The sequence below is a fragment of the Mangifera indica genome, chromosome 19, assembly GCF_011075055.1.
Source record: "Mangifera indica cultivar Alphonso chromosome 19, CATAS_Mindica_2.1, whole genome shotgun sequence".
Lineage (NCBI taxonomy): Eukaryota > Viridiplantae > Streptophyta > Magnoliopsida > Sapindales > Anacardiaceae > Mangifera > Mangifera indica.
In genome coordinates this window covers 5,160,329-5,173,169 of record NC_058155.1, presented here as the reverse complement: position 1 = coordinate 5,173,169, position 12,841 = coordinate 5,160,329, and the positions used below count along the sequence as shown (strand labels likewise).

General features: G+C 29.6%; 1 protein-coding gene across 1 annotated transcript; it reads left to right on the top strand.

Moving 5' to 3' along the window:
* The first annotated feature begins 7,923 nt into the window (after positions 1 to 7,923).
* On the top strand, positions 7,924 to 9,713 carry LOC123202949 (geraniol 8-hydroxylase-like). The gene is made up of 2 exons (XM_044619097.1): positions 7,924 to 8,842; positions 8,971 to 9,713. The coding sequence occupies exons 1-2, from the start codon at positions 7,958 to 7,960 to the stop codon at positions 9,577 to 9,579; spliced, it is 1,494 nt and encodes a 497-aa protein (XP_044475032.1). The 5' UTR covers positions 7,924 to 7,957; the 3' UTR covers positions 9,580 to 9,713.
* The last annotated feature ends 3,128 nt before the right edge of the window (positions 9,714 to 12,841 follow it).

The following is a 12,841-nucleotide window of genomic DNA, read 5'->3' as shown; positions in this document are numbered from 1 at the left end:
TCAAATTCGAAACGAGCTGAGCCAAACTCAAGCTGAGTTTGAGTTCAAGCATAATGAGCTCAACGAGCCTGAGCTATATTATTATTAAGTAGAGCCGAGCTAACGGTTCGGTTCGAATCTAACCTTAAGACTAAGGAGGTGTTTGGTTTGATTAATGTTTTATTACCAAAATTACAAGATTATTTAGAAGATTATTAAATATAAATAGTTACTATATTTGATAAAATTTGGTAAGTATAAATATTAGTATATTATTTTATTTAAATATCATTAAGTATAATTATTTTTAAATATTTTTTATGTTAGTGGTTATATTAATTAAAAATAAGATTATTTTAATCCTAAAAAATTGATAAATAAGAGTATAATTATAATAATATCAAAATTATATTAATAACTTTTTAATACTTAAAATAAAGGTGACAATTAGATTACTTCTTATATTATCTATCACATCATTATTGATGATAGAAGATTATCAGAATATTTTATTATCAAATAAAATATATATTTTCAAAATAATCTTTTCAATCGCTGAAGTAAAAGTCCTGAAGGTTATTTTTTAATTTTTAGGTAAGCAATGATCAAATAGATGTTGGCTGGCCAATGACTACGGTAATTTTTTTTTCTAAATTTTTTCTATAAATACAACACTAAATTTATTAAAATCAACTCCCAGTTCTATTCACATAATCTCCATTAACTTCTCAATTATTTTTGTTTTAATTTTATTTTAATTTTTATTTAATTTAATAATTATATTTATTTCCTTAAATTTATTTCAAAATGAATTATAATTCAAATAAATTTATTTTTTATTATTTTAATAAGGAATAAAATCAATATTTTAATGAAAAACCATATTCATAGTTGCCACCCTTAAAATAAAAACAATGGAAAATTGAAATTTACCGGTATTTTGACCAATTTAATTAAGAAAAATAATATTTATCAATAAAATCATATTTCTTTAATAAAATAAAAAATTTGTGTATTTTAAATATTACGATTGTTAATTATATAACCAAAAAAATATTAGATTAAAAGTTTAAATAAACACAGTTATTATTTTGTAATGAAAAGTCGGTTGAAGCTTATGCTTATCAGATTGAATGCAAAGGTAATTTTGGTATTATACTAGACTTTGTGATATTAATGTTTAATGAGTAACAATGTGAGTATATTTGTAGAGGTGAGAAAAAAATATGATAAAAATTTAAATTTCGCCAAAAACAATAGTCAACGGTGTGAGATCATTTTAGTTATACAAAAGAAATATTGATGGTAAAATATTTTGACATACATTGTAAAATATTTCAAATCTAGTCTAACATGTGTGAGTTTGCGTAACATTATACTTGTTAGGTGGTGTTTGGTGTAGCTAATATTTTATTATTAAAAATGAAAAATTATTACTAAGATAAATTACTTAAAAAATTACTAAGTATAAATTTATTATTATAATTGATAAAATTAATGTATAAATAATTATTATGTTTAGTTAGAAGTAATAAAAAAATATTAATATATTATTTTATTTATTATATGAAAAATTAAGGGTTATAAAAATATTTTTCATATTTTTTTATTATTTTAATTGAAAATTGAGAATATTTTTGTCTTAAAAATTAAATAAAGATAAAATAGTAACAAAATTTATATTACATTGATAATTTTTTAATATATAAAATAAATATGATAATCATATTATCTTCTATATTCTCTATTACATCACTATTGATAATAAAATATTATCAAAATCATTTGTTATGTTACAAATCAAATAAAGTAATAAAAATAATAAAAAATAAATTATCAATGTAATAAATGGTAACCTCAACCAAGTGCCCCTCAATGATTTTAATTTTTAATAGTCACATTTATCATATGAATTATAAATTAAATTTTTTAAATATTTTACAAGTAATTATTAATCTCGTTAGTTATCAATTGTATTATGTTAAAGTTGAAATTGTATATTTATTTAGATTCTTGATTATGATATTATGTCTTTTTATCCTTACAATAGAAAGAGACAACAAACAAATAATTAGTATTAACTTGATTATGATATTATGTCTTTTTATACAAAACGTCATTTTATATCAAAATGTCTTTTTATGCATTATTTTGTAACAAATCGTATTATTCCTTAACATTTGGCAAAACATGTTGTTTTGTAACAAATCATATCTTTACATATTCTGTTTTGACACAATTTTACCAATTACATAGTTTGAGTTAAGTCAATCCAAAAATATTTCGGTTCCGTTTAGAGTTTAAAATTTTTGATATAATTCTATTTTGGGTAGATTAGGATTTAAAGCTTTTAATACAAAACTCAAATTAATAAGATATAAATACGATCTAATGACATGACTATTTTATTTTATTAATAAATGACGATACTCTCAACTATATGAAAGGGTATTTTTAGGTTTGGGTTTACTCATAATAAGTCGATTCGACCTAATATATATGAAGTGTCTTGGTGATAGTTGAAAAGCAGTTGAATATTGAATGGAGGTAGTCCGTGACAATTGAGAATATATTTAATGTACAAAAACTATCGCATTCAATAGTTGTAACTGAAAATTATAGAATGGAAGTTTTTTCTTCTCTTCCATTCTAACGCAAATACTTAGAGAATGCTAATACAGAAGTGCTCCTAAAAGGCATCCACATAATCCAAATGCTATTATCAAGCAAAAAAAATTTATAATCATGTCTCGGATCGCATTCAATTTGAAAAAGACAAGAATCAACCATTGGGTATGTTATTATGAATTTAATTTACAGAAATTTTGGCTATTTTCAACAAATATTGCAATAATTCAAAAAATTAAAAATAAAAACTTTATTTATTTATTTTTTGTTCAACAAAAGATGATATTAATCGTATCAATTAAATAAAACCCCGAATTTTATAACCGTTATACTAAGAACGTCAAAAGTTTGATATGCTGTCAGTTAATTTCTAACTTATACTTTATTATCCACTTTTACCACTTAAATTACTTTTTAGAGGTTTTTATTTATTTTTTACTTTCCTTTCATTTAACCACTTTATTCTTTTCTTCCTTCTTTTTAATTTTTTTTCTTCTTTCCCTCTTCTTTCTCAAAGTTACCCCATTACAACAAACAAGACTAAAGTTTGGGGTTTTAAAAAATCAAATAGTTATTGCCTGCCAATGGTGACTCTATTTTATTTTATTTTTTAATTCTTCTAAATTTTTTTTTCTATAATTACAACACTAAATTTATTAAACTCAACTCTCAATTCTCTCAACCTTCTCAATCTTTCAACTGTTTCTTAAGTCAAATTCATGTAATCTCTCTTAATTTCTCAGTTATTTTTATTTTATTTTAGGCTAAAGGGCTTATTCCACCCCCCTCCCAAAAATATGATGTTTTCTTAAATTTTTCACTGTTAATTTGAAAAATCTTATTTACTTATTTATGGATAGTTAAAATTAACTGAGTTCGTTAACTATATTATTTCTCCACCAAAACCCTAAAAACTAACCATTTTCTCTCAACTTAAATTCTCAAAAACAGTATTTTTCCCCCAGGGTTTCCAAACTTTTAGATTCAATTTTTTCGACAATGAAGAGACTTCTTTGACGATCTTCAAGTAACGTCTCTTCCTCTCTAGCGCGTCCTACCTTCGATAATGCATGACACCGTCTTCATCTTTGAAGACGACAATGTCGCACTGCATCAAAAAGAGAATGATTGGAAGGAGGATGCACCAAAGAGAAGGAGATATTGCTTGGAGATAATCAAAGAAGTCTTTTCGTCGATTAAAAGATTGAAATTGAAAGTTTGGACACCCTAGGGGGGAAAATGCTATTTTTAAAAGCTTAGGTCGAAGAAAAATTGTTAGTTTTTAGGGTTTGAGGGGAAAATGAAATCAAATTTAAGTTTATTTTTAATATTAAATATGAAAGGACGATTTTGTCTTTAAAACTAATAAATTTAACCATCTATGAGTGGGTAAACGAGATTTTCAAAATTAATAGAAAGAAATTTAAGAAAACAACATATTATGGAAGAGAATAAGCCTTTTGGTCTATGTTTTAATATCTATTTAATTTTAATAATTATTTCTCTTTCCTCAAATTTATTTCAAAACGATTTATAATTCAAATAAATTTTATTTTTTAAATTATTTTAAAAGCAAAGAAAATCAATACTTTAATGAAGAGCCACACTCATAGCTGTCACCGCCATGGTTATCTACCTTTCTGTTTCAGTTTCTGCTCAGAACTAGTCTATGACAGGCAAGTTTCGAATCTAATTTTGTGAAACCAACTGATTAAGATTAGGATTTTAAATCTGACTCCGATTCTGTCTTATAAAAACCAGAATAGGAACCTGAACCTTTTTTTTTTCTTATAATGAATCCAATCTAATTCTATCCTGTTTCTATATTTTATAATAATTTTTTTGGAATTCCAAAGAAAACTGATGATGAAAGAAGAGGAAAGAAAAGTGAGAAACAAGAAAATTGATGTTAAAGGATTTAATTTATTGAGATACAAGAGGCAGAATTTCATCAGGTCCAGATAGTTGTTTTCATTGATGGGATTAATTTTGATTATTGACATGAAGAAATCAGAAGAATTCTGAGCCACCACATATTTACTTATGCCTGGGTGCAGAGTTTCATCAGGAGAGAAAAAAACAAAAAGTGAGAATTCTATAGAATTTTATTTATGTCTTGTTTTCGTTCTTAATTATGTCTTTTTGCTTTGCTGGTTTCAGAACTGTATTTGAAAAATGAAAATTTCTCCTTTTCTTTCATTGAGAAGAAAGAGAACTCTGAGATTAGGGATTTTTTCTAATTAATATATAAATAAATAAATGGTAACTGGTAACTGGTCTTGACTATATTCATAAATATTTATCAAGTACTCATAATCAGAACTGGTCAGATAAGTTATGGGTAGAAACTTATATGTATAGGCTTCAATTTTGGTTGTTAAATCTTAGGAGCTAGTTGGTTCGGTTTTGATTCCCATTTTTTTAGCAAGGTCCCAAGACCCACTCATCCTTAATTATCACCGGAATAAAAACAATGAAAAATTGAAATTTATACCCATTTTTAAATCTGCATATTCAATTTTACTCATAATTTTTAAATTATGCATATCTACCATAAAGTGAGTTATAATACCAAGGTGACTCTCGCCTTAAACCTTAAAAGCACAAGCTTCAACTGACTTTTTACTATAAAATAACATTTATTTTAGAAAAAATCTTACATACAACTTATCTTAATCCAAGTAAGTATTGATCAAAACCCCTAATCTTATATACATTTTATTATATAATTGAAAACTTTAGAATTTAAAAATATAAAAATTTTGTGATTTATTTGGAGAATTAAGATTTTATTGATAAATATTTTTTTGGTCAGTTAAATTAAATAGAGTACCGATAGATCTATCAAAATAAATATTTAGAATAAAGTATTTGATGTTTATATTCTTTTAAATTTATTTTTAATATAATAAATTTTAATTTTTAAGATAAATTTTAATTTATTTTTTATTAAAGGAGAAAAAAAATTTAAAATTTATATGGGATATGTTTTGATATTAAAAAAAAAAAAGTGAAAAAAAGGTAAACCATAGATACCCATGAAAATTATACTCAGTTCATTCATAAAAATTTATTATATATAAATATAGTTTAAAAATATAAAATTTATCCCTTTTTAAACGGATTCCCATCATTGACGAGAAGATTTCAGAGGAAACGCAAGGGAAGAAAAGAGATGAAAGTAGGAGTAGTTCTAGATTCTTCTTCATCTTCTTGTTCAGTAGCATTTCCGCTAAAATATTCGAGTATATTGTAGAGCAAGGGCTGGCCAGCTCTCTCATTTGGCCCTTATGTGAGCGCACAATGTTTTGAAAATTACATTTCCATCCCTTAGGTTTATGAAAACTACATTTTCGTCCTGACGCTAAGTGTTACCTTTAGATTTTTATGGACTTAGGGGAATTTATTAGATTTGATTTTTATAGCTCATGGAAATATCATTATTATTATTATTATTAACCATACCAATTTATAATTGTGTAATACGGAATTCCAAATAATTTTTTTTTTAGAATTATTAAATATATAGGTAATTTTTTGTCATTAATTGATATATGTAATTTTAAATATTATTGATCCTCTCATTCTTCAAAAATTACACTTTGATCCCAAAATGCAGTTTATTGATTCCCCGGCCGGCTGCATCATAATTGTTACTACAAAATAATATCAATGTTTTGTAGCACTTTGTTGTAATAGTGGTGTTCTAAATTCTAAAATTTAAACTATAAAACTATGAGTTCGAGGTTTGAATTTTCAAAAAAATATCTAGTATGAGAGCTTCAACTTATCTTTGGGCTGGTGGGATAAGGAGCTATTCAAGGGCATGCTCGCTGACGAGAAAAGGACGTAAAATTAATTTGAAAGAGGTGTTTGTTGCGTGAAGGAGATCCTTTACATTGAAGCTAGACTCAATTAAAGATGGATGTGGTAAATTTGCAGAACTTCCTTCATACGCTCAATTAATGATGCACGTGCTACAGTTCCATTGCTGGGCAGACATGAATCACATGAGGTTTAAATATTCTTATAATTCAAATTTATCATTTAAATTTATAATTCAAATTTATAATATATTAATAAAATGATAGTAATATAATTTAAATCAAATTATAAGTTAAGTATAAACTGAATTAAATTATTTATCTAATTTATAAGTCAAACTCTTAATAATTTAAGTTTGATTCAGTTTTAAAATGAGTTAAACTTTTTAATTTGAAATAAATCCATATTTGAAGTAAATAAATTCAAATAGAGTCGAGTTAACTTTTGAGTTTGACTTAGTTCGGTTTGGATATAGCTCTAAGTATTTCTAATTAATAAATTTTTTTGATAAATTTACTAATGCTCTAACTAATTTAACTAACAAAAAATAATATTTATCAATAAAATCTTATTTTTTTTTGGACAAAATCACAGAGTTTGTGTATTTTAAATTATAAGATTTTTAATTGTGTAACAAAAAAAAAATCACATTTCGTTATGTATTATCAATGATAAAGCTACGAAGTTAATGATGCAATATTTAAATCTATATTTTATTTTATATTGCATGTGTCTCTCATTTAATAAATTTAATTATACAAGATGAATAAGATTAGTACAAGAAGAAATAATGTTATATAGGTAGTTGCGTATAATAAAGTCATTTTTACTATATTATGTTAAGCTGAGTTTATAATAGTAGTTAGAGTTGTGAAAATTTGATTAAGTTAAAAGGTTTGTAAATTTAGTCCATTGGGTGGGAATAAGTCCTTTGGCCAAATTGTAAATCGGATTCTCTTACTAAATGTACTTGTTATCTTTTAATTTAATCTACCATAATCAAATGGTCATCATCAAAGACGCTCGAGAAACAGCAAATTAATGAGGGACTATTTTTGGTCTTGTGATATCAATGCTTTGGCTTACCGATAACCTAGGCATGGGGTTTGTGAATGGTCTGAATTAGAAATGAAAGAGGGGCTAGGCCACTCCAACCTTTCTCTTTCGGCTCTAATCGTGAGTTTGTAAATTTTAAGTTGTGTCAAATTGAGAGACTAAATAGATCACGGTTAGGCTTGAAAATCAAACTGAGGGACCGATTTAATACGGCCTACCACAATAGTCAAAACAAAATTATGATACCAACACGACACGGCCTATCCTTGTAGTCACAAGTCAAAATAATTCATAATTTGGAGAGGGAATCGTTGCCCCTTGCCACATGGCCACCCAATGACCTGAGGGCAGCAGCCCAGCGGAAAAATAAAATCATAAGATCCTTTGGCCTTACAATTTTCATCGCTATAAATAATCAATCAAACCTCGTCCATTTAATTTAATCTATTGTTTCTCTAAGCAAGAAAAAATGGATGTCACATTTAGCTGTATAATATGGCTTCTCTTCACATGGCTTTCAATAATAGCTCTGAACTCCATTTTCAGAGGAACCAAACCAGCTTCTAGGAAGCTCCCTCCTGGACCCAACAAACTCCCCATCATTGGCAACCTCTTAGCTCTTGGTAAAAAACCTCACAGGTCTCTAGCCAAGCTCGCCAAGATTCATGGCTCCATAATGAGTCTTCAACTGGGCCAGTTGACCACCGTAGTCATTTCTTCCAAATCCATAGCCAAACAAGTCATTCTAACTCACGATTCAGCCTTCTGTAATCGTTCCGTTCCAGACGCTCTGCTCGCTCACCGGCATGATGTTTTCAGCATGGCATGGCTTCCGGTCTCCACCCGGTGGAGAACTCTCAGGAAAATCAGCAACTCGCATATTTTCGTTACTCAAAAAATTGATGCCAATCAAGACCTCCGGCGCAAGAATGTGCAGCAACTCCTTTCTTATGTTGAAGAAAATTGCCATGCCGGTAAAGCCATAGATGTCGGTCGAGCCGCCTTCAGCACTAGTCTTAATTTGATATCAAACACTATGTTCTCCGTTGATTTGGCCCATCCCAAATCAGAGTTTAAGGAGCTGGTGTGGAATATTATGGTAGAAGCTGGAAAGCCTAACGTGGCCGATTATTTTCCTGTGCTGAAAAAGCTTGACCCCCAGGGAATAAAACGTCGCTTGACGATTCACTTTGGGAAGATGTTGGAGCTCTTTGATCGCATGATCGATCAACGCTTGAAGCTGAGAGAAGTCCCTGGTTATTTTAAAACCAATGACATCTTGGAGACTCTTCTCAACATCATGGAAGACAAAACTGAAGCTACCAACAGGGATTATATCAGGCATTTATTTCTGGTTTGTATTTCTTTAATTTATCTTGTATTTTTTATGCATATAAGTGCATATAGTATTGTTCTTACTCTTAAGTCCTACGATATCTTTACGCTGTAATGAGGTGTTATATATTCTTTGTTTGTCAACAGGATTTGTTTGCTGCGGGTACTGACACAACTTCCAGCACACTGGAATGGGCAATGGCGGAGCTCCTCCGTAATCCCAAAGCCTTATCAAAAGCTTGGTTAGAGCTGGAGCAAACTATAGGCAAAGGGAACCCAGTTGAAGAAGCAGACATCACTCAGTTGCCTTACTTACAAGCAATCATCAAAGAAACTTTAAGATTGCATCCACCAGTTCCCTTTTTGATTCCCCGCAAATCCTCCACAGACATGGAAATCAACTGCTTCACAATTCCAAAGGACGCCCAAGTTTTAGTCAATGTATGGGCAATTGGCAGAGACGAAAACTTATGGGATGATCCCAACACTTTTCTCCCAGAAAGATTCTTGGGGTCCAATGTTGATGTCAAAGGCAGAAATTTTGAGCTCATTCCGTTCGGTGGTGGGCGGCGAATCTGCCCTGGATTGCCACTGGCAATCAGAATGCTGCATTTAATGTTGGCCTCGCTTCTTCACGCCTTTGATTGGAAGCTTGATGATGGCATTATCCCGGAAGAAATGGACATGGAAGACAAGTTTGGCATCACTCTACAGAAGGCAAAGCCGCTTCTTGCCATCCCTGTTGCGTGCAAATAGAACAAGCTGGAGTTGCTAGCAATAAATAATCTTCGTATTTTCAAGTTTAATTAAGTCAGTGTAGTTTTTCTAATGAAACCATTTTAGGCTTTAAACTAAATTAAATAAAGGCCAAATGACTATTTCCCACCTAAGGTTTGATTTTTTCTCAAGTTTCTACTCTTTAACTATGGAAACACCAAACACTTATCTATGACCAGTTAGATTTAACAAAACTCTAACGGTGGTAAGGGTAAAATCATCATTTTCGCTATAATATTAAAAATAAACTAAAATATAATATAATTTTGCCCCCCTAAACTTTAAAAATTAAAAATTTTCCCCAGCCTAAGTTTTAAAAAATCGTAGTTTCACCCTAGGGTTTGGTTTTGAAATCTCCGACGATCTCTCAGGCTCCGTTGACGACGACCTCTCCCTCCTGAAGCAACCTCTCCTTCCGGCGATCTCTTTCCTCCCATTTGGAGATCCGATCGGCGTCGGACGAAGTTCTTTGTCTCCCAAGGCGTCTCCGACGCCGATCGGACCTCCAAATGAGAGGAAAGAGATCGCCAGAAGGAGAGATTGCTTCGGGAGGGAGAGACCGTCGTCAACGGAGCCGGAGAGGTCACTGAAGATTTCAAAACCAAAACCTAAGGTGAAATTGCAATTTTTTTAAACTTAGGCTGAGGGGAAATTTTAGTTTTTAAAGTTTAGGGGGGCAAAAAAAGATGAAAATTTTAGGCGTTAGGGTTCTGTTAAATCTAACCAGCTATGACATGTATAATTTTTGTTAAAGAAATATGTTAGTCAGCCCCACTGGTTTATAAGAACACCATAATTGACGATTAGCATGCACATAGAATAGACGTGACAAAGACTAATTTACATCTATGCTTTAATGTATGATCTTGTTGAGAGTTGAAAAATGAGAAATAAATGAATATTTTTTTTTTCAGAAAATGAGCAACGCCTTTTACCGAAACCTCGAGGCTCGAGCGCCGATTATTATTATTAATAATTAGAATACTTTGACAAAGAAATTATTAAATTAATGAACCTCTAATAATTATTGCGGCTGACTAACTAAAATGATATATAATTTTAATATCCTAAATTTTGATGCCTGAAATGAAAGGTGGTTTTCCATCAAGAAGGCAATAATCGAGTGTTATTAAAAAGTCTTGGGTGCATTTCTCTCATTTTGATATTGAAGAAAGACACGTCCACTTGCTTTTATTCATGTACACATCATCTTCTCAAATTAATTGAACGCCTTGCTTCTACCTATATATTTTCTCCTCTGTTTTGCTTCTATTGCATCTTTCTCCTTTCTTTTGCTTAATTATATTTACTATATGTTATCAGTATAATTTGCTCATATATATTTTAAAACTAATTATGTTTTAATTATGTTATTGTGTTATTTATATAATATAAATATGAATATTTTAATTATGATGTATCACATTTGTAGAATATAAACCATGAATATTTCAATTATTATTCTATTATATTTATCAATAAAACTTTATATAATTATTTTAGGCACACAAATATATACATATTTATATGTATTATCACATGATTAGATAATTTTGAATTAAAGATAAAATAACACCCAATCATATAATAATACATACAAATATGTATATAATTGTGTATCTAAAATGGACATACAATATTACTCTATATTTATTTTTCTGTTTGTGAAAAATAAACTATAGTTATATTATTTTAACTGTTTCACATTTGCAAATTCAAATTATGATTATATCACATTCGTAACCTGAAGTTTGTAAAATTATGAATATGGATCCAAAGTCACAAATATCATTAGCATATTTATTTGTATGATAGTAATTGTATCTAATTTGCAATTGAAAGTTTGCAAAATCTCATATATATAGACAATGCAAGGAATATATAATCATGGTGCCTTACATATACATACATACATATACATATACATATACATATATGTGTGTGTGTGTGTGTAACTATCATCTCTGTGCTCATGCTGAACTCTAAGAAAAATCTAGGCTACATATCTTAACTTTTGAGTCGAATGATGTCTCGCTCGGTTACTAAAGAATCATTCCTTTGATTCCTATATGGTATAACTATAACTGACTTAGTATACTAAGCCGATCACTCTAGATTGAATATAGAGATTTGACACTTTGGCCATGTGAGCTATCTCTCTATCTTACTACACCAAACTATATCTCAATTGGGCTCTGTTGTGAGCACGTACTCACATGCTCACAATTATGTTAGCCGACGACTCACATAATTGGAAATTTGAGAACTAAGGCGAACAAAATGTGTCTGCACTGTGAAGACAAAAAAGAGATGTACCATGATGGTAAACATAAGTCATAGGCTGTTCTTGTGGTAGAAAAAGATGATCCATATGATGAAGTTGTCTTAATTGTATTTGATGGTGAAAAAAATAGGAAAGAAGTTGAGATTGAAATTTTCAGTGAGAAAATAGTCAATTTAGGCAACCGAGAGAAGAAATCGACAGGATACAATGAAAAAATGGATAATTTTGATGAAATCCAGTTGCTGAAGTTCACTTTCTCACTTGGTTGCAGTGTGCCTAAAATAAAGATGGTGAATTCTGAAGAAGCAGATGTCAATGAAGAAAGAAAAAAAGAGGGAAGAAGGGTTTACAATCCTACCTAACCCAATAACTTGTTTACCCAATCTAAACCCATCTCATTAAATATAAATCCATCATTATTAAACATAGCCCAATATCCAGTCACACCCACACTAATTGATTCCAACCCAATACATTTTTATTCAACTCAAAATCAAGCCCAACTATTACGCCTGATCCAAAACCAAATTGGGATAACTCAAGAGGCCCCAACCCAAAACCATTACAATTAAAACCAAATCCATTACAACCCAATTCTTAAACATCCAGTCTAGTCCAAACTCAACTAAACTTATACACTATATATTCCAGCCTAAAAACTCCTATACCAATAAATTCAAAACACAATACCCAATCTATCAAAGTTAATAAAAATTCAAGCCCAATACCAAACCCGAAACCTATTTGGCTCACACCAATTATGAGACCACTTTTTCTCTAATCCAAATTCACTGTTTCAACCCATTTAGCCAATACTAAAATCAACCCATTTATTCAATCCAACCTAATCACAAATAAAACTCTAACCAAAACTCATTTAATTCTACTTAACCCAATCCAAATCTCTCTGACCAGAACCAACCCAATTATTCTAAAGATCACAACCCCATTCCACTC

What these genes read in the sequence shown, in the direction of transcription:
- LOC123202949 (XM_044619097.1), top strand. Translation starts at nt 7,958, where the DNA reads ATGGATGTCACATTTAGCTGTATAATATGGCTTCTCTTCACATGGCTT. An exon ending in ATATCAGGCATTTATTTCTG is followed by an intron (nt 8,843 to 8,970) that starts GTTTGTATTTCT and finishes GTTTGTCAACAG; the next exon opens with GATTTGTTTGCTGCGGGTAC.